At 49.0% G+C, this 23,326-nt stretch overlaps 1 protein-coding gene across 3 annotated transcripts in view; it reads left to right on the plus strand.

The window, feature by feature from the left end:
• Positions 1-23,326, plus strand: part of LOC147724011 (mitochondrial enolase superfamily member 1-like) — a 376,214-nt gene that overhangs the window by 329,937 nt on the left and 22,951 nt on the right. For all 3 annotated transcript variants that reach the window (XM_086965612.1, XM_086965614.1, XM_086965613.1), the window contains one exon: positions 19,529-19,610. In XM_086965612.1, coding sequence (XP_086821738.1) covers positions 19,529-19,610 — 82 coding nt within the window. The remainder of the gene's footprint in view (positions 1-19,528; positions 19,611-23,326) is intronic.

Genomic DNA, 23,326 nt, shown 5'->3' on the forward strand with positions numbered 1-23,326 from the left:
CTATCGAGTGCCCACCTCGATTTATTGTTTATGTTATACATGCCGGTGCCCACCCGGCATCTGTCCCGGATTGTATTGCTAGCTGCTGTCCTCCCCGCCGGGCCGCCGCGCTGCCTGCGACGACCCGGAAACCGAAGGGGCGACCCGGAAGTTCCGCCCCCGCAGCAGGAGAAGAGGAGCAGTGCTGGCCGGGGAGACTGCGGGTGAAGCAGTCCTGTGACCGGCGCCGGAGCAAGAGGCGGCAGACTACAGCAGACTCGTCCCGGTGAGTGCGTGCGGTGTCTTGGGCCGAGCCCCTGAGAGGCTCCGATGCCGGGGGCCTTCTTGTTTAGGAGCCACGAGGCTCCGGGGGCAGTTCAGCTATTTCGAGTCGAGAGGCTCAAGGCGCCCCATGTGTGGAGGAGCCACGAGAGGCTCCAGGCGGCACCTTTTGTGTATAGCCGCGAAGGCTCCCCAGGGGCAGTTTTCTCTCCCCTATTGAGCGGCCCCAGTTGGCAGGGGGCCGCTCCAGCGACCCCGGGGGCAGTGTTGATTTCGAGCCCACAAGGGATCCGGGGGCCCTTGTCAGTTTGAGTCCCCAGGAGGGGGACTCCGCCGATTTGCCCGATCTTGTGCCAGGGCCCCGAGGCCCCAACGACCGGCACATTTTCTTTGTTATTGAGAGCCCGAGAGGCTCAGGGCATTCCTGTTTTCGAGCCCATAGGGCTCCAACGACGCCGCATGTTTCTTCAGAGCCTGCGAGGCTAAAGGGGCATTTGTAGTTCGAGCCCTGGGCGGCTCCATGGTGCCACAGTTGTTTAGAGCCACGAGGGCTCTAGGGGGCATTTAGCAGTTTCAGAGCCCACGAGGCTCCCTGCCCACATTGTTGTTATTTGGAGCCCAGAGAGGCTCAGGGGCGACCAGTGGGCCAGAGCCTGCGAGGCTCCAGCGTTGGCCCATCACTGTCCTCAGCTGCCCAGCAATTTGTGGGCAGCTGCCATGTTTAGGCCCCTGACTTTGGGACACAGGGCGTCCTAGCCCCAGCAAGGCCAGTTGGCCTAGGAACTGCCACAGGTAGTGGCTTATGTAAGTTTTGCGCAATGTGATGTGGTGCTAGGAAATGTAATACCTTTAATATGATTACGCACCTTGATCTTACACCCCGGAATGTTTTCATGCATCATGTGTTTTTGCGCTATTGAGTTATTTTCTGACACCTCTGAATGTTTTTATGCATCATGTGTCTTCCTGGATTTTACACCTCTGGATGTGTTGGTTTATGCATCATGTGTTTTTCCTTCCCTGCACCTCTGAATGTGTTTTTGATGCATCATGTGCCCTGTTATTACACCGCTGAATGTATGTTTTATGCATCATGTGTTTTCCTTCCCTACACCTCTGAATGTTGTGATGCATCATGTGTAATGTGTTCTTGCTTATACCCTTAATTGTATTATGATACTTAGGTGGTTCTTTCTAGTACAGGTGGTCCTAGTGAGGTCCTGGTTCCCTGCGTGACATTCTCCTAAGGTGTTTAGGGTTGCGTAGGTGGTACTTACCTGTTACCAGTAGTTACTGGTTGTGATTTATAATTGTTATTTTGTGCTGTACTTATTCTAAGTTCTAGAAGTGCTATTTCTACTAAGTGCTGATTCTGACAGGCGCCCACGTGGCCCTGTCCTGTGTAAATAATCCCTTGTGAATATTGCCCGTGCCAGTTAGCACAATGTACATGTGTGATTCTATCTGATGTGTTTTGACAATACAGAAGTTATTTTTATATAACCTTGTGGGGAGTTCCTTTTGTGGTGTGCCTAGGATGTTGTTGCTGTTGTGTGCTGGCGCAAATGCTTTACACATTGCCTCCGGGATAAGCCTGTCTGCTCGTGCCAAGCTACCAAGGGGGTGAGCAGGAGTTATCTTGGCGTGTGACTTCCTTGCGCTGACTAGAATGGTGGTTTCTGCGTAGCTTTGGCGTCAGCCTTAGCCAACCAGAAATGGCCAGTACTAATATTGTTGGACAGCGGTGAGGATTAGGACTTGTGTTTGCGCAGTGCCACAGAGACAACTGGCTACATTACAAAGCCCTGCATTCTAGATAGTCACATGCTTGGGATTATTGTTTATGATTTTGTTTTTCCTCAAGAGTGTCATTTTCAAAAGGTGTTTCCTGCGCTTTTATGTTTAGTGGCAGATAAGAGAAAATGACAGGGCGGGACGACAGAAGAGGGGGAGGTTCCCATAAATGAGGAATCCCTTGCTGGGCCCAGTGCCCAATCCCTGTTCCTGTCCCTGTGTGGGTAGATGGAAGAGAGGGAGTGCGGAGGAGAAATGGCTAGCTCGGGAGGGTGGTTATCCCCTGAGTGTAGTGTGTGTCTAGATTCCCCAGTATGGTAGGATCCAGTGGTGGCAGCTAAAATGTGTCCAGTGCATGAAGTCCCATTCCCAGTTCCCAGAGTATGGTGCCTGGTGCTCAGTAAGAGGGGTACAGGTTGAGAGTCAGAGGCAGTGAAGAACTGTCTCACCAGTCTGGAGGGGGAGTGTGTGGATGAGTGGTGTGTTGAACTGGAGGAGTTGGTGTGAGTTTTTTTAAAAAGGAGCTTGCACAGGAGGTGTACCTCTGGTGGTGTGCAGGAAGTCCTGCAGACGCACTGGATGAGAAGGTGGACATCTGGCGGTGTGCTAGATTTCTTGCAGAGGCATTAGGGAGTGATTCTAAAAGTAGTGGCTTGTGTATCTGATGACCCTGTGTAGGGGAAGAGGTTCATGTGTAGCCCAGCCTGGGCCCAGTAGGATAGTAGGGGTGTAGGGGCTCACGTCCTGTCTCAGTGGAGGCGGAGTGAGTGTGGGACGGTGTGTCCCACGTTGGCCCGAAACCCAGTCTCAGGGCCTGGAGGGTTCCCAAAGAGAGCGCCAGGTCAGGGGCCTAGGCTGTACATACAGGTCATTTGAGGAGGATCTTCCTTTGTCTAGAGGACGGGGAGTGTCTGTAACCAGAACTCCGGCGGTCTTGGTGTTGGGTAGCACCACTCCTAGTGGAGGCTGCAGAAGTCCTGATTCGCTGGGCATTTGACCGTCTAGAGTGCTTGACCATTTGTGGGGCCTCTGGAGGTCGTTCCCTGAGGAGGGGGAGGCAAGGTTCAGGTTCAGCCTGATCTGGAGGGAAGGGCATCTGTAATCAGTGTCCTGACCGGTTTGGCTTCCAAGGGTACCGCTCCAAGGTGGGAGGGTGCAGAACTCTGGAAGGGGGTGCAGAGGGACAGTGTACTTCTGACCCCGGTGCAACCTGAGGGTTTAGATCCTGGGTTGGGAGATTAGGAAGCTTCCAGGTCAAGAGGAAAGGGGACTTTGCTGTGTGCTGTGTCCCCCCACCTACTTGAAGAGGAACTGTGCTGTGTGCTTTGTACCTCAGAAGTGAAATAGTTTCCAGGTGGTAGACCAGTGATGGAGGGAGGTCCTGATCTGGTAGGAGAATTGTGTTCTGGTGAGTGCCTCCCTGTGAGGGTGCGGAAACCCAGAAGTAGAGGTTGGGTGGGCCCTCTGGTCAGCCTGAGGGTATGGTCCCTAGGTTGTAGGATCTGTGGTAGATGTAGCTACACTGAGAGGGAGAGTGGAGAGTGGCTATTATGTGCCAGGGGTTACTGCCCCCCACGCTGTGGATTGGACAGGACCTGTGATATTTGGATGGCCTAGGGCCTGGTCCTGGCCGTGGACCGCTAGAGAGTACCATTGGCGTATCCTAGTTGGGGCAGAGAGTTCTGGTTTGGAGGTAACCAGGTGGGTTCAGAGTGGCAAAAAACCGGAAGGTGTCCCTGCAGTGCGGGTCCGTGTCCGTGTTTTGTCGCCCAAAGCAGGGAAGCCCATCAGTGGAGTGATTGGTCTACCTTGCGTTTTGGCTGGAAGGGGGTTGTGTTGGACCCGGCCCTTTTGGCAGGTTCACCCCGAAATTTTTTTTTGCCTTTTCCTAGCCTGTTTCTGGAACCTGGTGGTGGTGATTTTAGGCCTCTGCGCACTTTTTCACTGTGGTACAGTGTAAAGTGCATGAGCTCTCTGTGTATGTGTGGTGAGTGACCTGTCCTCCCATAGGAATGAATGGGGAATATATATGCCCATGGTAGTTCCTGATGTGTGGGGAGTGCAGGGTCGAGTTTGGTATGTGCAAACTCGTGAGATTGAATGCTGCGCAATGGTATATGCGGCATGATTGTATCTAGTGTAGAAGTGCCACTTCTGGAAGTTGGCATATTTGTGTATTTTGTGTCTGGTTTGTGATTGGCTGAGGCTGGCTGGTGAGCCTGGCTCCAAGAGTCTGGGAGGGTCTGCCCCTGTGGTGAATGGAGTGATTAGAATGCTGATGTGAGGGGAGGAGTGAGCCTGGGCCTACTTGTGGATTGACCGTCTGGTTTGAGGGTCAATCAATCAATCGATCAATCGAGGCATTTATATAGCGCACTACTCACCCGGAGGGTCTCAAGGCGCTAGGGGAGGGGGGTCCGCTACTGCTCGAACAGCCAGGTCTTGAGCTGCTTCCTGAAGGCGAGGTGGTCCTGGGTCAGGCGGAGGTGGTTCGGGAGGGAGTTCCAAGTCTTGGCGGCGAGGTAGGAGAAGGACCTTCCCCTTGTGGTGGCTCTTCGGATGGGGGGGACGGCGGCGAGGGCATGGCCGGTCGATCGAAGCTGGCGTTTGGGAGCGTAGAAGTTGAGGCGGCTGTTGAGGTATCCTGGGCCTTGGTTGTGTAGGGCTTTGTGTGCGTGGGTGAGGAGACGGAAGGTGATTCTCTTGTTGACCGGGAGCCAGTGCAGGTCTCTCAGGTGTCCGGAGATGTGGTTGCGACGGGGGATGTCCAGGATGAGTCGTGCTGAGGCGTTCTGGATCCGCTGGAGCCTCTTCTGGAGTTTGGAGGTGGTTCCGGCGTAGAGGGAGTTGCCGTAGGCCAGGCGGCTGGTGACGAGGGCCTGGGTGACCGTCTTCCTGGTCTCGGTGGGGATCCACCGGAAGATCTTTCGTAGCATGCGCAGGATGTTGAAGCACGTCGAAGAGACGGCGTTCACTTGTCTGGTCATGGAGAGGCAGGAGTCCAGGATGACGCCCAGGTTGCGTGCGTGGTCTGTCGGTTTGGGTGCGCTGCCTAGGGCGGGGGGCCACCAGGAGTCATCCCAGGCGGAGGGTGAAGATCCCAGAATGAGGACTTCCGTCTTGTCCGAGTTCAGTTTCAGGCGGCTGTTCTTCATCCATTCGGCTACCTCTTTCATCCCTTCGTGAAGGTTGGCTCTGGCGGTGGCGGGGTCGTTGGTGAGGGAGAGGATCAGCTGGGTGTCCTCGGCGTAGGAGATGATGTTGAGGTTGTGCTGGCGTGCGATGGCTGCGAGGGGGCTCATGTAGACGTTGAAGAGGGTAGGGCTGAGCGAGGAGCCTTGAGGAACGCCGCAGATGACTTCGGTGGCTTCTGATCTGAACGGGGGGAGGCGGACTCTTTGTGTCCTTCCGGCAAGGAAGGAGATGATCCACTCCAGTGCCTTCTCCTGGATTCCGACGTTGCTGAGGCGCTGTACTAGGGTACGGTGGCAGACAGTGTCGAAGGCCGCGGAGAGGTCTAGGAGGATGAGGGCCGCTGTTTCTCCGTTGTTGAGCAGGGTTCGGATGTCATCGGTGGCTGCGATCAGGGCGGTCTCGGTGCTGTGGTTGGCCCGGAAGCCAGACTGCGAGAGGTCGAGGGATCCGTTCGTCTCGAGGAAGGCGGCCAGCTGCTTGTTGACGGTCTTCTCAGTGACTTTTGCAGGAAACGGGAGCAGCATGATGGGGCGGTAGTTCTTGAGGTCGGTGGGGTCGGGTGATGGTTTCTTAAGTAGAGCGCTGAGTTCGGCGTGCTTCCAGCTCTCCGGGAAGGTAGCGGTGTTGAAGGAGGTGTTGATGATGTCCCGCAGGTAGGGTGCGATGACAGTGTCGGCCTTGTTGAAGACGTGGTGAGGGCAGGGGTCGGTCGGAGATCCGGAGTGGTTGGAGTTCATCGTGCGGACGGTGTCTTCGGTGCTGATCGGGGTCCAGACGCGGAGGGTGGTGGTGGGGGGGGCAGGTTCGGTCGTGGCGTGCGTCGGTTGAGTGCTGAAGCTGTTGTGTATGTCCGCGATCTTGTTGTGGAAGTAGGAGGCGAGGGAGTTGCAGAGGTCTTGCAAAGGGGTGATGTCGTTGTTTCCGGCGTTGGGGTTGGAGAGCTCTTTAACGATGTTGAAGAGTTCCTTGCTGTTGTGTGCGTTGTTGTCCAAGCGTTCCTTGAATGCAGTTTTCTTGGTGGCGTGGATCAGTTGGTGGTGTTTTCGGGTGGCGAGCTTGAGGGCAGTCATGTTGTCCGGTGTTGGGTCTTTGCGCCAGGCTTTCTCGAGGGCTCTGCAGTTCTTCTTGAAGCTCTTGAGTTCGTCGGTGAACCATGGGGCTTTCTTGCTGCCGGGTCTGCTGAGCGGGGTCCTCAGAGGGGCGATTTCGTCTGCGCAGTCGCTGATCCACTTTGTGAGGTTGGTGGCCGCTTCGCTGGGGCTCGTTGCGCTGGTGGGTGGGTTCTTGCTCAGGGAAGTTGCGAGCTGGTCGGCTGTGATCTTGTTCCAGCTTCTGCGTGCAACCTGTTGCTGGTGGTGGTGGATCGTGGTCCTTCTGAAGCTGAAGTGGACGCAGCTGTGGTCCGTCCAGTGGAGTCCGGTGGCGTGGCTGAAGGTGATGTCCTTTCTGGATGAGAAGACGGGGTCGAGTGTGTGTCCGGCGTAGTGGGTGGGGGTGGTCACCAGCTGCTTGAGTTCGAGGTTTGCGAGGTTGTCCAGCAGGGTGGTGGTGTTACGGTCGTTGTTGTTCTCCAGGTGGAAGTTGAGGTCCCCGAGGAGGATGTAGTCAGCGGGGAGGAGGGCGTGCGGGCTGACGAAGTTCAGAAGGGTCCTGAATGAGGCTGGGTTTTCCCCACACAATGCTGGTTCCACCCCCTGGGGTGCGTCTGATGTCCCTAGCCTGGCCAGTGAAAGGAATTCCATATAACCAGTTCTAGCTGGTTCTCACACTGCCTGCACCCTGCTAGACAAAGGATTTCTCTGTATAAAAAGGGGCTGTGTCCCCTTCCAAAATGTTCTTGTTTCTGACTTGAATCCTCCCAGGGGCGTGCTGCTGCTTGGGCTCAGGGGAAGGCTTGCCTCCCTGAGCTCTGCCCAGCCCCTGGATGCCTGGAGGACATCTGGGGGACCCCTCTGCCTTGCCTGGGCTGATAGGGGGACTTTGCGTTGCCCTGGATACCTGATGGACATATCTTGGACTCTGGAGACCTTTTACTGGGTCCCCTTTGCTTCCCTTTGCTGCTGGACCTTGCTTGTAGCACTGGGGGAGCGCTTTATTTTTAACAGAAACCTTGATTTGTGCTGATAGCGCCTGGGAGCGCTATGTGTTATTTCTAGCGCTTGAGGGCTCTTTTGCTGGACCTGGAGCGCTGTGAATTGCCTTTAACGCTTGCCAGCGCTGTGGTTGACAAGCTGGTGCGCACCCGGCATCTGCCCAGGATTGCGGAGCCTATCGAGTGCCCATCTTGATTTATTGTTTATGTTATACGAGCCGGTGCCGACCCGGCATCTGCCCCGGATTGTATTGCTAGCTGCTGTCCTCCCCGCCGGGCTGCCGCGCTGCCTGCGACGGCCCGGAAACCAAAGGGGCGACCCGGAAGTCCCGCCCCCGCAGCAGGAGAAGAGGAGCAGTGCTGGCTGAGGAGACTGCGGGTGAAGCAGTCCCGTGACCGGCGCGGAGCAAGAGGTGGCAGACTACAGCAGACTCGTCCCGGTGAGTGCGTGCGGTGTCTTGGGCCGAGCCCCTGAGAGGCTCCGACGCCGGGGGCCTTCTTGTTTTGGAGCCACAAGGCTCCGGGCGCAGTTCAGCTATTTCAAGTCGAGAGGCTCAAGGCGCCCCATGTGTGGAGGAGCCACGAGAGGCTCCAGGCGGCACCTTTTGTGTAGAGCAGCGAAGGCTCCCCAGGGGCCTGTTTTCTCTCCCCTATTGAGCGGCCCCAGTTGGCAGGGGACCGCTCCAGTGACCCCGGGGGCAGTGTTGATTTCGAGCCCACGAGGGCTCCGGGGGCCCTTGTCAATTTGAGTACCCAGGAGGGGGACTCCGCCGATTTGCCGCATCTTCTGCCAGGGCCCCGAGGCCCCAACGACCGTCCCATTTTCTTTGTTATTGAGAGCCCGAGAGGCTCAGGGCATTCCTGTTTTCGAGCCCACGGGGCTCCAACGACGCTGCATGTTCCTTCAGAGCCTGCGAGGCTCAAGGGGCATTTGTAGTTCGAGCCCTGAACGGGTCCATGGTGCCACAGTTGTTTAGAGCCACGAGGGCTCTAGGGGGCATTTAGCAGTTTCAGAGCCCACGAGGCTCCCTGCCCACATTGTTGTTATTTGGAGCCCAGAGAGGCTCAGGGGCGACCAGTGGGCCAGAGCCTGCGAGGCTCCAGCGTTGGCCCATCACTGTCCTCAGCTGCCCAGCAATTTGTGGGCAGCTGCCACTTTTAGGTCCCTGACTTTGGGACACAGGGCGTCCTAGCCCCAACAAGGCCAGTTGGCCTAGGGACTGCCACAGGTAGTGGGTTATGTAAGTTTTGCGCAATGTGATGTGGTGCTAGGAAATGTAATACCTTTAATATGATTACGCACCTTGATCTTACACCCCTGAATGTTTTCATGCATCATGTGTTTTTGCGCTATTGAGTTATGTTCTGGCACCTCTGAATGTTTTTATGCATCATGTGTCTTCCTGGATTTTACACCTCTGGATGTGTTGGCTTATGCATCATGTGTTTTACCTTCCCTGCACCTCTGAATGTGTTTTTGATGCATCATGTGCCCTGTTATTACACAGCTGAATGTATGTTTTATGCATCATGTGTTTTCCTTCCCTACACCTCTGAATGTTGTGATGCATCATGTGTAATGTGTTCTTGCTTATACCCCTAATTGTATTATGATACTTAGGTGGCTGTTCTTTCTAGTACAGGTGGTCCTGGTTCCCTGCTTGACATTCTCCTAAGGTGTTTAGGGTTGCGTAGGTGGTACTTACCTGTTACCAGTAGTTACTGGTTGTGATTCATAATTGTTATTTTGTGCTATACTTATTCTAAGTTCTAGAAGTGCTATTTCTACTAAGTGCTGATTCTGACAGGCGCCCACGTGGCCCTGTCCTGTGTAAATAATCCCTTGTGAATATTGCCCGTGCCAGTTGGCACAATGTACAAATGTGATTCTATCTGATGTGTTTTGACAATACAGAAGTTATTTTTATATAACCTTGTTTGGAGTTCCTTTTGTGGTGTGCCTAGGATGTTGTTGCTGTTGTGTGCTAGCGCAAATGCTTTACACATTGCCCCTGGGATAAGCCTGTCTGCTCGTGCCAAGCTACCAAGGGGTGAGCAGGGGTTATCTTGGTGTGTGACTCTCTTGCCCTGACTAGAATAGTGGTTTCTGCCTAGCTTTTGCGTCAGCCTTAGCCAACCAGAAATAGCCAGTTCTAACAATGAATAAGAAACATCAGCAAGAAGAGCATAGTCACCATCCTGGTGTGAGACCATCTGTGCATGGACAATGTTTCAAAAATCTCTTCCATCTTCATACTAAGCTGCCCTTGTTTTCTTAGTGGTGTGTGTTCTAGAGAGGTCAGAGTTGATGGTAAATTCACATAAATTTGTTTTTGTGGTGAGATATGGAGTTTATCTTCAAAGTTGTTATTGGAGAGCCACACCTGGAGTTGACCTTATTTGAAGTCATCAGTTGAATGGATATTTTCCATCATGGTGGAGTTTAGTCTCAGGTAGGTGCTTTGCACATATAGATGATAGACGTTGTCGGAGTCAGTCAGTATTGTCAACTGTACAGACTTTCAGGGGCACTTTGATGTAGTTAAATAATATATTTAATATTGGACGTTTGGTCTTTCGGCGGGGTCACTCTGAATAGTTTGCCTTTTTGCTGTACTCTCTTTTTACAGGCTGTAGAAATGTGTGCATTTTACCCCTGCTCGCCAGGGGTAAAATACTTGTGCTTCTTCTTTTAAAATGGCAAAATAGGTATGCCCCTGATTGGCATATTTAGCTTACCTATAAGTCCCTAGTATGTGGTACCAACATGTACACAGGGCCTGTAAGTTAAATATCACAAGTGGACTGCAACACTCATTGTACCATTTACTACAGTGACAATGTAAACATGAATGCAGGCCTGCCCCAGCAGCCAGGCTGTGCAGGTTTCAACTACAAATTCAACCCACCGAAATAGCCTCTTTTAACAGGCCTAAACATTCCTTTTAAATATGTATAAGTCACTCTAAGAAGGCATTTTTTCCCATAAAGGCAGGATGCACATATTTAAAAGTGGAACATGTAAACGTTTATTGATAAACATCTGTTTACAGTGGAAAAAAAGCCCTCAACGTTATTTGCATTGTAGCAGGTTTGCCTGTTCCATAGGAAAGCATTAGGATGCAATATTAAGTTTAATAAATGGTATCTACATCTAGGAAACAGCTACAGAAATATTACATGGATCCCTTTTTAATAGATAAACAAAATCCAAGTCAACAGTAAAGTCACATTTTGCTTAGCTATTTAGGGAAAAGGTACTTTAGAAAAGTTGTGACCAACATAAAGAACTCAAGGGGTCTAAAGGCCAACACTCTGGCTAGCTATCCATGACTCCATTACATGAATTCGTGCCCAAGTCACCCTGGAAAGCCTTAAAAAGTAAAAGAGAAACTAATGTAAGGGAACAAATAAACACAGTACAGGTCGACAAGATCCAAACCGCTGGTACGTGGATTACCATCAAATGGACTCAGTGATCAGTCATATCATATGGATATCCAGCAAATGAAATGGTAAGTCCCATGATCATCGGGACCAATGATGGCTGAGATAGTGATAAACAAGCAGTGCACAAAAAATACATGGTGAATTAAAATAGAGTGATGTGTCCAAAAAAGACCGCTATTTTAATTGAAATAAGGGCACATCCCCTGATTAAAAACAGAACAGTGCAAACAACAGTGAAAACAAATATCTGTCAGAAAAAAAGGCCAACATGTTTCTGCCTATCGGGCTGTTAGTCCCTCGGCTTTCGTCAGGGCCTCTGCTCTCAATATATTGTTTTTTACATACAAAAAACATTTTAACCCTGACTAAACGAGTAGATCACGATGAACTAAATAATTAGTTGAAAGGTTTTTCATAGGCACACAGTTGTATAATATCAACAATATGGGCACACTGAATAAGAAAAAGAGGGCAAGTCATTCCCCACGGCCAGAGATGCCTTTATGAAATGGAGGTTTCATTTGACATCACGGACACTTTCATGAGTATTTTTGAGAGATTGTCTGTAAATAATGCCACTGATTTGCTGAGGACTTTGTGCAATTTAGGACTGAGGAGTGGTTCCATTATTGAATTTGATACATGGATTAAGAAGAACTGAATGACTAGGGGATCTAATGGACTAGTGGAACCTGCTGATTTGTAGCTCTATAATTCCCCCTGTATCTGCCTTCTTTCTTCCATAGAGCGGGGCCTCACATACCTGAGCTTAGTCCAGGTGAGGCGAGGTCCAGTCCCCTGTCAAATTGGGTGAGAAAAAATTAATTAATTTTTGCTTAAATATTGTGGAAGGATGCAACTATTATCATTATATTTATTATTACTTTAAGTATTGTTTCACCACTTTTTTGTAGCAGTAGCAATATTTTGAGAGCAGAGGCCCTGACGAAAGCCGAGGGACTAACAGCCCGATAGGCAGAAACATGTTGGCCTTTTTTTCCGACAGATATTTGTTTTCACTGTTGTTTACACTGTTCTGTTTTTAATCAGGGGATGTGCCCTTATTTCAATTAAAATAGCGGTCTTTTTTGGACACATCACTCTATTTTAATTCACCATGTATTTTTTGTGCACTGCTTGTTTATCACTATCTCAGCCATCATTGATCAGCGGCTCTATGGGAGTCCATAAGTGCTTGTGGACATGATCCAGTCCAATAATGTATTGATTAGTAACTGGTCCCGATGATCATTGGACCTACCATTTCATTTACTGGATAGCCATATGATATGACTGATCACTGAGTCCATTTGATGGTAATCCACGTACCAGCGGTTTGGATCTTGTCGACCTGTACTGTGTTTATTTGTTCCCTTACATTAGTTTCTCTTTTACTTTTTAAGGCTTTCCAGGGTGACTTGGGCACTAATTCATGTAATGGAGTCATGGATAGCTAGCCGGAGTGTTGGCCTTTAGACCCCCTGAGTTCTTTACGTTGGTCATATGTTGTATTTGGGGATTGGAACCAGGAGAGGTCTCTAAATAATTGTTTCCCTAGGACCCCCCCTCCTCTGTTTGTTGTGGTACTTTAGAAAAGTTACCTTTTAGCTGACTAAATATTTGTAGGCCTTTAAGTACATTCCAACTGTCACCTGGCAGCTGATGACTTCCCTTTGGTGAGGTATGAACTGCTCCCAGGAGCAAGCAATAGGCTGATCTAAATGGGCAGAGATGACCCATCTAAACCTGATAAAATTAGCAGGGGAGACGTGGAGGATCCTCTTTGACATTAAAATGTCCTGCTTGTTTGTCACATTCTGCTTAACAAGTTTGCTTAGTGTCCCCATAAGACACTTGGAGTCAAAGAGCTTTCCTGTGTCATAAGCAAATGTTAGCTGGTACTTGAGCCCTTCTATTGTCTTACCAGCTGGTCAAGCCTCAAATCATAAGGGGACTCTTTGACATTAGAGTGTCACTGTCTGTTTTACAGGTCTGGTGAGTTTATATATAACATTTGGGGTGCACTTCAACGGAGAGAGACTGAATGCCAAAACACTTTGTGTGTATATTCTGTCTGGGTGCTGAAAGCTCAGCTTTGATTTGACCAGATTACAGTCTTCAAGTTTGGGGCTACAGGGACTACCTAAAACTGGATTTTAATGTTAGAAGTGGAACAACACTAAGATAATCATAATACACTCCCCAAACACACACACCCTGCTTTCAGACCCTAAGTTTAGTGTAGCTGAAGACTTCTTCCATCTTGAAAATGCTCAAAGTGAGTAGTGTTAGTGTTGGTTAGTGCTTCCCAAGAGGCCCTTCCCACCCACAAGCTCATGCCAGGCATAAATGTGGCACCGCCAGACATCCACTTCAGAACAATATTAGACCTGAGGTAGGTCAGAAAAGGGCTGACCCTGCTGTCTGCAATGTGAGAAGAGCCCTGGAGGACTGCACCTGTTCACACTCTCATACCCAGGACAAAGAAGTAGACTGCCAGTGTCATAAGGCTATCCTCCTGGTAAAATTGCAGGACACAGCAAGCAACATGAGGGCTTTTCCTCCAACTGTGCAGCTGATCAGTAGCAAATGGACTTAGGGTCTCTAAATGCCTCCAAGTGCCTCCCCTGAGGTCCTGGGGGGGCTTTAAAAGTGCACTCCTGTGGTGGATCGGGATGTAAAAGATTAAAGTCAGAAGGTAAAACCTTTGACTAGGATGAACCTGGTTAGTGTATCTGTTAGAAATGGAGTCTATAATTAGCAGAGGTATGCACCTTGTCCAAATAGGGCTCACCATTCTAGTCAGGGTAAGTCAATAGGCACTAAATGATAACCTGTGCACACCCTCTGGTAGCTTGGGACAGAGAAGTCACGCTTATCTAAGGAGACAATGTATAAAATGTATGCACAACACACACACAGTAACACAATGATAACACCACAAAAATACTCCACACAGGTTTAGAAAGATATATTATGATTTTATAAACAATTCATGACCAAAACAACAAAGATTCAATGAGTAGAAGTTGAGCTAAGACTTTATAAAGAATAAAAGAGTTCTAGCGCTGAGAAGCAATAAATGGGGCTTATCAGGTCATGCTGATGCAGGGCAAAGTCAACAGTTCACGCCGACTGCGATGGAGTGCAGGCTGGGGACAAGAGCCACGCAGTTCCAGTGAACAGAGTGCCTTGATCCTGGTCACAAGCAGCGAGGTGAAGACGAGGGATGAATCAATGTCAGGCCTGCGGTCGAGGTGATGCATCGATTTTCTTCACACAGTGATGCGATGCGTCAGGTCCGTTGAGCAAACTGCAGATTCTGAGTGCAGCGGTTCCAAACTTAATGAGCCAGATCAATCCATCCTGGGGAGACTATGTGTTTATCATCTCCACGCAGTGGTGGTGATGCATTGGTTCCGAAGCAGTTTTTTCTGACACGATGCAGTGGTTCAGAATGTAATGCACCGGGTTCTGTTCCCACAACAGGGTCAATGTGCTGGTTCAGAGAGCAGAAGGGCAGTATAGCAGAAAAGCAAGCTGTCCAGGTCAGCAGTCCAGCAGAGTATCAGTACCTGATGCAGCACAGCGGTTCTTCTGACAGATGCAGTTGTAGGTCCAGAAGTGTCTGATTTAGTGGGGCAGAGACCAAGTACTTAAACCCAAATGTGCCTTAGAAGTTGGAGTGACTTAAGAGAAGGGTCTTTGATGTACACACAGGCCCTTTCTTCCCAGCCCTGGCTCCAGACTATCAGTAGGGGGCAATCAGCCCATTGTGTGGGGACAGGACACTGCCTATTTAGCTGCAAGTGTCAGCTCCCTCTTCCTTCCCTACCGAGGAAGAGCCATCAGAATACAGATGAGTGCTCACACACATCTAACCTTCCTGCATTTGTGGCTGTCTAGATGGAATGCACAACGTGAAGCTGCCATCCACCCCAGATATGTATTAGAGGCAGGCTGCAGACACTCAGAGCAGAGCAGAGAAATGTCTACTTTCTAAAAGTGGCATTTCCAAAATAGAAACGATAAATCCAACTTTACCAGGAAATATGATTTATCATTACCATTCCAAAGGTATGGCTCAGCTACTCCTTTCTAATCAGGAATTACATCTTAAAGGTGTATTAAGGAATCCCCAATCCAATGTTAACCTACAAGAGGAGTAGGTCTCACAGTAATGAAAAGCACATTTTGCTGTTTGCCACTACCAGGACATGCAGAACTTAAAATTGCATGTCCTACCTTTTGTTTACACAGCACCCTGCCTTTAGGGCTACCTAGTACCTACTTTAAAGGTGACTTATGTGTAATAAAAGGGGAGTTTAATGCTTGGCAAGCAGTTTTAAATGCCAAGTGAAAAGGCAGTACACTGCACATGCAGTCCCTGCAGTGGCAGGCCTGAGACAGATTTGAAAGGGAACTTGTGTGGGTGGCACTATCAGTTCAGCAGGCCAACTAGTAGAATTTAGGTTACAGGCCCGGGGTATATGTATACCAGATTATAAGGGACTTACAAGTAAACTAAATATGTCAATTGTGTATTCACCAATGTTATCATGTTTATGGGAGCGGCACATGCACTTAACACTTTCCATGCTCATGACAAGCTGAGCTCGTCATGAGGCACGGTGCTCCGGTGCTCATGACGACCTCAGCTCGTCATGAGCCGTGGAACGCTCGCATGCGGGGATAATTCCCCTGCTGTGCTGAGCATTCCACGGGTACCGGTGCACCTGTAACGAGCTCAGCTCGTCATGAACACCGGAGCGCCGTGCCTCATGACGAGCTGAGCTCGTCATGAGCATGCGGGCACTGTGCGCGCCCCCTCCCCTCCCAGCACAGTGGGGGAATTACCCTCCACAGCGAAGGGGTTAAGCACTGGTCAGAAGTGGTAAAGTCCTCAGAGTCCTAAGGCCACCAGAAAGAATCAGCAAAAACAGAAGGTAAGCAGGCATAACGTTGGGAGAAGACCATCCTAAAGCTGACAGCACTATCCAACCTGCCCTCCAACACAGTCAGCATCAAATTGCTCCTAGGTCCTATTCTACTGCAACCATTTGACCCGCACTTTGTGCTTCTTCTTGCCATTGCTACTTAAAACGTGAACAAATATTCCGGTTCCCCTTATTAGTTTTAGTAACATTTTGTTTATTCAAATGTACTCTATGTTTCCGATTCCTTTTGAGATATTCATTATTTTGCCTTTTGACTTTATTAAAGTTTTAATACTGCATAGGTAATTTACTCATTGCCTTTAATTAGAGCCTGTCCGCCATAGCTACCAGTGACGTTGAGCTCAGGTTTATTTAGTGACTTTGTGTTTCACTGTGACAAGGATTGTGATTATTACTTGACCTGGGTACTTATACCCTCAACTTATAGCCCTATTTCTTTCATTTATCATAATTTTGTTTTTTATACAATGGTACGTGGCTCCTTTAAGTTACTTAAGCGCACTTTGTGGCTTAAATCTGTGTTAAATGAAGAGTGGGAGATCTCAGTCTGCAGAGGGGAAATCCTAATCCATTATTCTCAAATCAGGATGTGAAGTTTAGTTGAATGAAAGCCGAAATGGTTTAGTTGCTTTACCGCACAAAAGTAGTTGGATTCTGCTCAGAGGCTTACACAAAATGTTTTCTACCGCTTGAATTCTGGGACTTACAAAGATCTGCTTCCTTCTTTGTTACATTTGAAGGCTCATTTGAAGAAAATGAGGTATAATATTGATAATCGCAGGATTCGGTTGAGTTGCTTGCGCACAGTTCAATGACCATTAATCATAATTATTGTGTTCGCTCAAAGCCCGTGGAGCGCTCTCCAGGCTTGTTTTAGGAGGTTCAGGCATATCAAGGCTGCTTGGTTTTGAAGCCTGGTGATGTTTCTTTGTAAGCCCAGAGTAAACAATGTTGTAGCAAACTACGGGCTTTCATCACTTCCCCCAGTTGATCAGACTGTTAGAGATGGAGGATTCTCCAGAATGCAGACAGCAGCAAGTGGATCCTCATGACCATCACACTCACTTGGGGAATGAAGAAGAGTTGAATATGATTACTAGGTTCCTTACATTCAGGGTGGTAAATGGCACTGCTCTTGGGCTGGTAGACACTAGAAGGGCTGTGAGGCAGTTTCTAAACCTCCCATAATTTTGATTTCCCTCAGTTCAGTTCACCCAGGGGAAACTCTTGTTCATTCAGAATAATATGTGGTCCTTGCAAGTGGCGATATTGGCTTGCAGGCACTTTAGTGTTGCAAACCAACAAACAGTACTAACCCACTGATACCAGGGTATGTTGGAAGCCAGTTGGTCCTTTTCTGGTCAACTGTGTTCAATCCAAGTGGATTTTTTCATACAGATTGTAGGTAGCATCTACTCATCAGAAACAGTCTTCAGATTCCATCAATGCTTCACATGTCATCCATCCACAGGAGGGTACTAAGACAATGGATTCTGGATTTTAATTGGGTACTTACCAAAGCCTTTAATCACCCATTAAAGTCTGAACCTATGCAAGCATTTGCTCTTGTTTACAGAAATGTGACCTCTGCTAAGTGTAGCAAGGCTTGCCTCGGATACACAAAAATCTGTAATTGAGACTTTAGTGGTCCAACGTAAAGGCTGCAGAAATTTGAGAGAGAACTCTGCTCTTCTCATGTGTGCGCAAGGTACAAAATGAGTAATCTGTGGTAATGCGGGTCAGAGAGATGGGCTGGCCTGCTGGGTTTAGAGATAACAATGAAGGGCTGCTGAACTTGGTAAAAAAAGGACGCCCACCTATTTGGTGGGTATGAATGATAATTCCTTGGTTGAGCACCCTCGCCTTTCCCAGGTGGCTTGATAAGCATATGCAGAAATCTTATTCAGGTAATTTAAGAATGGTCAATATCAACAGCGCAGGTGCTTGTGTACCTAATAAACCATTTAGATGGTCTTCAAAGTGGAGCAAAATGATTTCTCAAGACAGGAACATGCAAGGAAGAAAGACTCTCTGAGAAGGTTATCTGTGCACTTTTTTGGAGCTAGCTGCACAGGTAGCATCCAGTTTCCAAAGTATGCCCCACAGTCTTGCTAATGTCTTGGACTGAATTAGGAGCCCTTGGTAAGAATAGGCACTGGCAATGCCAAATTATGAATCTTAGCAACTTCACATTCTCATCCAAGTGGTTCTTAGAGTTATGTCAGCGTGCCTCCGGACATTTGCAGCTACAGAATGTATCTTGAGGAAGCTAACCTCTGTTATAGTAAGGGACATTTTTTAAATATTAGCTTTTGTGAGAAATCACAGCATCTTGAGCCGACATAACTTTTTGTATTTGTGCAACAGGCATTCCCTAGAGCAATGTATCTTAACCGTTGATCTGTGGACTCCTGGGGGTCCACGAAGCCTATTCAGAGGGTGAGCGGCTGCTTACAAAATTAAACAATGCAAGATTAATAAAGTGCATGGTCGGACTGGCCATAGCGGGCACTGGGCGTTTGCCCGGTAGGCCGCTAGGGTGGGGGCTGGTTTTGGACCCCTTGGGGGACGTTTTTTTGTTAATGGAGGTTGGCAATATCGGCCCCCGGTAACGAAATCGGCCGAAACCGGCCCTGGCACACTGTTTTGCTGCACTCCCGCTGACCCCAGGGGGAGGATGGTTGAGCAGTGTGCAGGGCCGGTTTCTGTTCCCAGTCCGGCCCTGATAAAGTGAATATGTAAAACAAAATAAAATATAAGATACAAAATATTGGAATGTTCGTTAAATGTGAAGGATTTTGAAATTGGAGGCTAAAACTTAAGTTGGTATCCTTACCGTGATTTGGGATAGCAGTGCAAGTATAGTAAACAGAATCTAGTATGGATAATGGTGGCCTCAATTGTAACACTTACCATGCTCCTCGCTTCTCCAGGCACTGGCTCCCAGAGTGCACTGCAGCCAATCCTGACATTGCTTTCATGCTGCTGAAAGCAGCATCAGGATTGGCCTGAGTGCCGATGATTTGCGCTCCCACACAACCTGGGAGTCTGTGCCTGCTCTCTCCAACCCAGCAATGCAACTGCGGTTGGAGAGAGCTTCACTGCGCATGTGGATTTAGCCGGCCTGAGACAGCGGCCCAAACCCACATGCGCAGTGTAGGCAGCGCCCAACACTCCCCCTCCAGCCTGTCACTACCCTGGCCCCGCCCCCAAGCCTCGGCCCAGGGAGAAACATAAAACGATAATAAACAAGAGTTCATCATGGTTTTATTTGTCATTTTTTCGGATGCTGGCAGGAGGGGCAACGCTCCTCCGCCATAGCAAGAGCCGCTGCTGCTTTTTGCATTAAAAATAGAAACCTTATCAGCACAAAATGCCTTTTGCGCTAGAGCGTAGATACCATGCACCACTTTGCATCAGCTCAGGGCATTCTAATATGGACCTTGTGCAGTATATTTCCAGTATATTTCGAAGTATTGCTTATTATAGCTTGCTGTTTTGATGGTCTTTTAAATAACTGCCAGCACAGGGTTAACACATATTACTTGCATTTTACGTTTATATATCCGCTTCCTGAATTTCTTTAAGATTGTTCTACTTTCTTTGAGTAACTGAAATATATATGTATGGGATCAACCTTTAAATCCATAGTGCGATGGTATTTTTCTTGACAGGTGTGATTAAGAGTGCAACAAAAAAAATGTAAAATACACCTCGAGTAAGCATGTGTCGCATTTTAATAGGAGTATAAAAACCCCGCCTTTCATATTTCTTTCAGAATGTGTGAATACGTAGATCACCTGCATGAACACTTCAAACATCCTGTCGTGATCAAAAATGCAGCCTACGCAGTTCCCCAGGTAATGATTTAAACAATTAATTGTTTGCATGTCTACGGAAGAAGGATTAATGGATTTTGAAAAGACACAATTTTTTTTTTTTTAATTTCAAAGATTTTATTGAAAAAATTTAAAAGAAATACAGTACAGTGGTAATGTATGGCGGTACAGGTAGCGTTAATTGGTTTGAGAAAAACCCGGGCAGTAACAGACAAGCTCCGCAGAAGAGCATCACAGAGCGGTCAATAGTTGTGAAAGTAGGAATCGTGGAGGTATTTTCCCTAATTCGATTTGTGCCTTTGTGTATCATTCGGACAGGTGGAATAAGCGAGAGAAATCCACGCACCAGTGAAAGCATCCCAGAAAAGTTGGATTTTTTTATTGACTTTTACTAGTTTGATTTTGGAGGTATAACATACAGTAACTATTTGAATTACCATAAACAGGCAACTTCCAGTGGGATCATAGAATGGGCGCGGTTTTTGGCCTGCAAAAACCTAAATATGCAAAGCTGGGTGACTTTACAACCCTCAACCTTGTACAAGTATTGGCAAAGGCAATCGGTCTGGCTTGATTATGTCAATCCATGTAGGCATCCACTTTCACAAATGCAGTTTACATGCTTTGCATGCCAAAATGCTGCTGAAATGCTGTTTATTTAATTAAAGCCAGTCTTATCAACATTGTCAATGCCGAGAAAAAGTAGCCAAAAAGGATTGTTTTCAGTATATAAAGCTGATAAGAGTTACATAGTCCAGGGGTATATTCTCAAAAAGCTATCGCCGAGTTAACAGGACTTTATTGCAGCCAAAGTCGCGATAAAGTTATCACCCCATTCACAAACTGGTGCTAACAGCCCATAGCACCAGTTTACCCGCGATTGCAGCCGCAAAAAACATCGCCACAGACGACCCCGGCAACTATCGCTAATGAGATGCAGAGTTGGCATTCCCGTGCCAAAAGTCACGACAACACCACTCTGCGACATTCTCAACGACCAGCCAGAGCGGCGAAAAGACCACAAAACATGCAATAAGGTGCGTTAGCAGCAGGAAACTAACACCTGCTCTGACCTGGTGCAAAGTCGGACCACAGCCTGCACCAGAAAAGGGAGGTCAGCCCAAAGCCACACCTGAAGAACAACAGATGCCATGGAGCCACTGAACGGGCCAGACACCCAAGAGGGCCACAACACCCACTGCCACCACCCCCAGGACACCCCCGGATCCCCACCACCCTCCCCCCACAGACCAACACTGAGGCAGCGCAGACAAAGACACCGACCCTCAGAAAATGCACCAACCTCACAGACCCAACACCAGAGAATGTCATTGCCCACTACATGCTCAAAGGGACAACCACCCTCTGCATCCTTTCCACTATTGTACACAGGCTGACGGTACCAACACAGCGGACACCCAACATCCCACCTCAGACCAAGCTGCTGGCCGTGATGCACTTGTACCCTCCAACCAACAACCGCACGAGTCGGAGGAGTCACACAGCCTGGCCAATCCAAGTCCCTCACAACGGTCATGGATGACACCATCAGTTTGGTACCCCATTATCTATACTTCCCCCACACTGCGCAGGGACAGCTGGAGACCAAGCAAGCCGTCTACGCCAGAGCTGGCTTCCTGCAAGTGTTGGGGGCAATTGGCTGTCAACATGTCCTACTTGTGCCGCCTGCAGACACTGCAGACAATAAGCACAACAGAAAGCGCACGTATCCCACCAATGTGCAGGCACTAGTGGACCACCCGGGAATCACCGCCAACGTCACCGCCAACCACCCAGGCAGTGTGCATAATTCATACACCTCTGACAGTCCATCATCAACCAGCGCTTTCAGGATGGCACCCACGGAAATGCACTGCTCGTTGGCCAATACCAAATGCACACACCACACATCTCAACTCCACAATCATGCAACTCACAACACAGGAAATGCACATGTCACAAGCTCACAAACAACATGCACACCCACCAGACACAACATCACAGCTCACTGTGGGCACGTGGCCCAGCCATGGACATTAGCCATCAATGGCATAGCACCTCAGCAACACATTAGCAGAATGTCGGATAAGGTGGAGACCAGGAATGTGCGAAGGAGGCAAGTGACCGATGAATGTGGAAGTACACAATGCCAAGTGTGGCGTGGATGTGATGGCCAGACTACGGTACTCAGACCACACACACATATCCATGTCGAAACACACCGCTGGTTTTTGGAGTGTAGTGGACAGTGGACACAACCATGTCACCCCACGCAGTAGGGAAGATCGCAGGACTGTAGCGTGTTATGTTCCCCCTGTAAGCGTGAGCGGAGTGGGCTGGCCTGGCGAACGCCAGGTGAGCATAGGAGTGTGAATAATAGGCACGTAACTCTGGGTGTAGTCCTCTTCCGGAATGCCCTATGTCTCTGCCAGGGCGGCGCCTCTCACCCTGCCACGAGGCCGATGCTGTCGCAGTGAGCGGGTTTGCCTGCGTTCCTGTGCAACAGCTGCACCCCGGGCCGCTGGTCCCCAAACACATCTTACCCACCCCTGCGCACCCACGCCTCAATGCCCACCTGCCGACACCGGTGTGTGTCGCAGAGAGCCCTCCAGGTGCCGGTGCAATCTACAAGCCTGAGGCCTGCGACCCTGGCAAACTGCTATGACCATTACGGCCTCCGTGAGCAAGGCGCGCAGCACTCCTTTCTCGTTTACGTACTCTACCGGCTTGGCGGACTGGTAGGTCACACATTTGGAACTGAGTCTTGATTATACCATGGCAGAGCATATTAATTATGGCTGCGTTTATGTCACTACTCCCTTCATTGTGGTGTCACCAGGTCTTAGTAGTGCATCGCAACCACAAGATTCTGTGGGCTCACGCAGACTTCTGCCCTTGGCCTACGCTGCACTTGAGTAGGTCACACAATTGGAACTGAACATCGATATTCGAAGGCAGAGTACATATTGCATGCAAGGAGAGGCCTAAGAGAATGACGCGTTGCATTTGGGAGGAAAAAAGGATGATCGTTATGGAGGTGATCGAACACTACCAATAACTGCACTGAAGTTACTAACTCTGTGCATTGCGTACCTACGACACGTGGCTGTGGGCCACTGCTGACCACTGCCTCCGGCCTACACTGCGGTCTAGTAGGTCACACATTTGTTATGTTATGTTATTATGTTATGTTATTAAAATATTTCTAGAGCGCGCTATCACCGATTGGTTGCTTGGCGCTGTGATCAGCAATAACATGAACATAGAGGGGAGAGAATTATGAAAATGCTTGTCTGAATAGCCAGGTCTTCAAGGCTTTCCGGAAAGAGAGGAGGTCTTGACAATTCCGGGTCTCCACCGGGAGAGAGTTCCACAAGCCGGAAGCGAGGGTGGCAAACCTACGACCTCCTGCACGCTTTAGATTGAAAGAGGGCGACTGCAGGAGGGACTGAGTCTTGATTTACCAATGGCGGAGTACATATCAGTATACCAGCATCATCGCAGACTGCATCCCCTCTCAGCCACGATGCCACTAAGTCTGGTCTCCGACATTTATGGACACTCTCTGGTCATACATTGGTGGCAAGTAATCAAAGGAAGAGTGTCCATAAAGACAGGATATACAGAAAAGTGGTTGTCGCACGTGAAGTCTGAGGCCAGTTGTAAGTGGTCAGGTAGTAAGACCAATTTCATGAAAAAATACACTGTTTTTTCAGGAAACCCTCACTCACCCTAGT

Source organism: Lissotriton vulgaris, chromosome 4_1 (assembly GCF_964263255.1).
Source record: "Lissotriton vulgaris chromosome 4_1, aLisVul1.2, whole genome shotgun sequence".
Taxonomy (NCBI): domain Eukaryota; kingdom Metazoa; phylum Chordata; class Amphibia; order Caudata; family Salamandridae; genus Lissotriton; species Lissotriton vulgaris.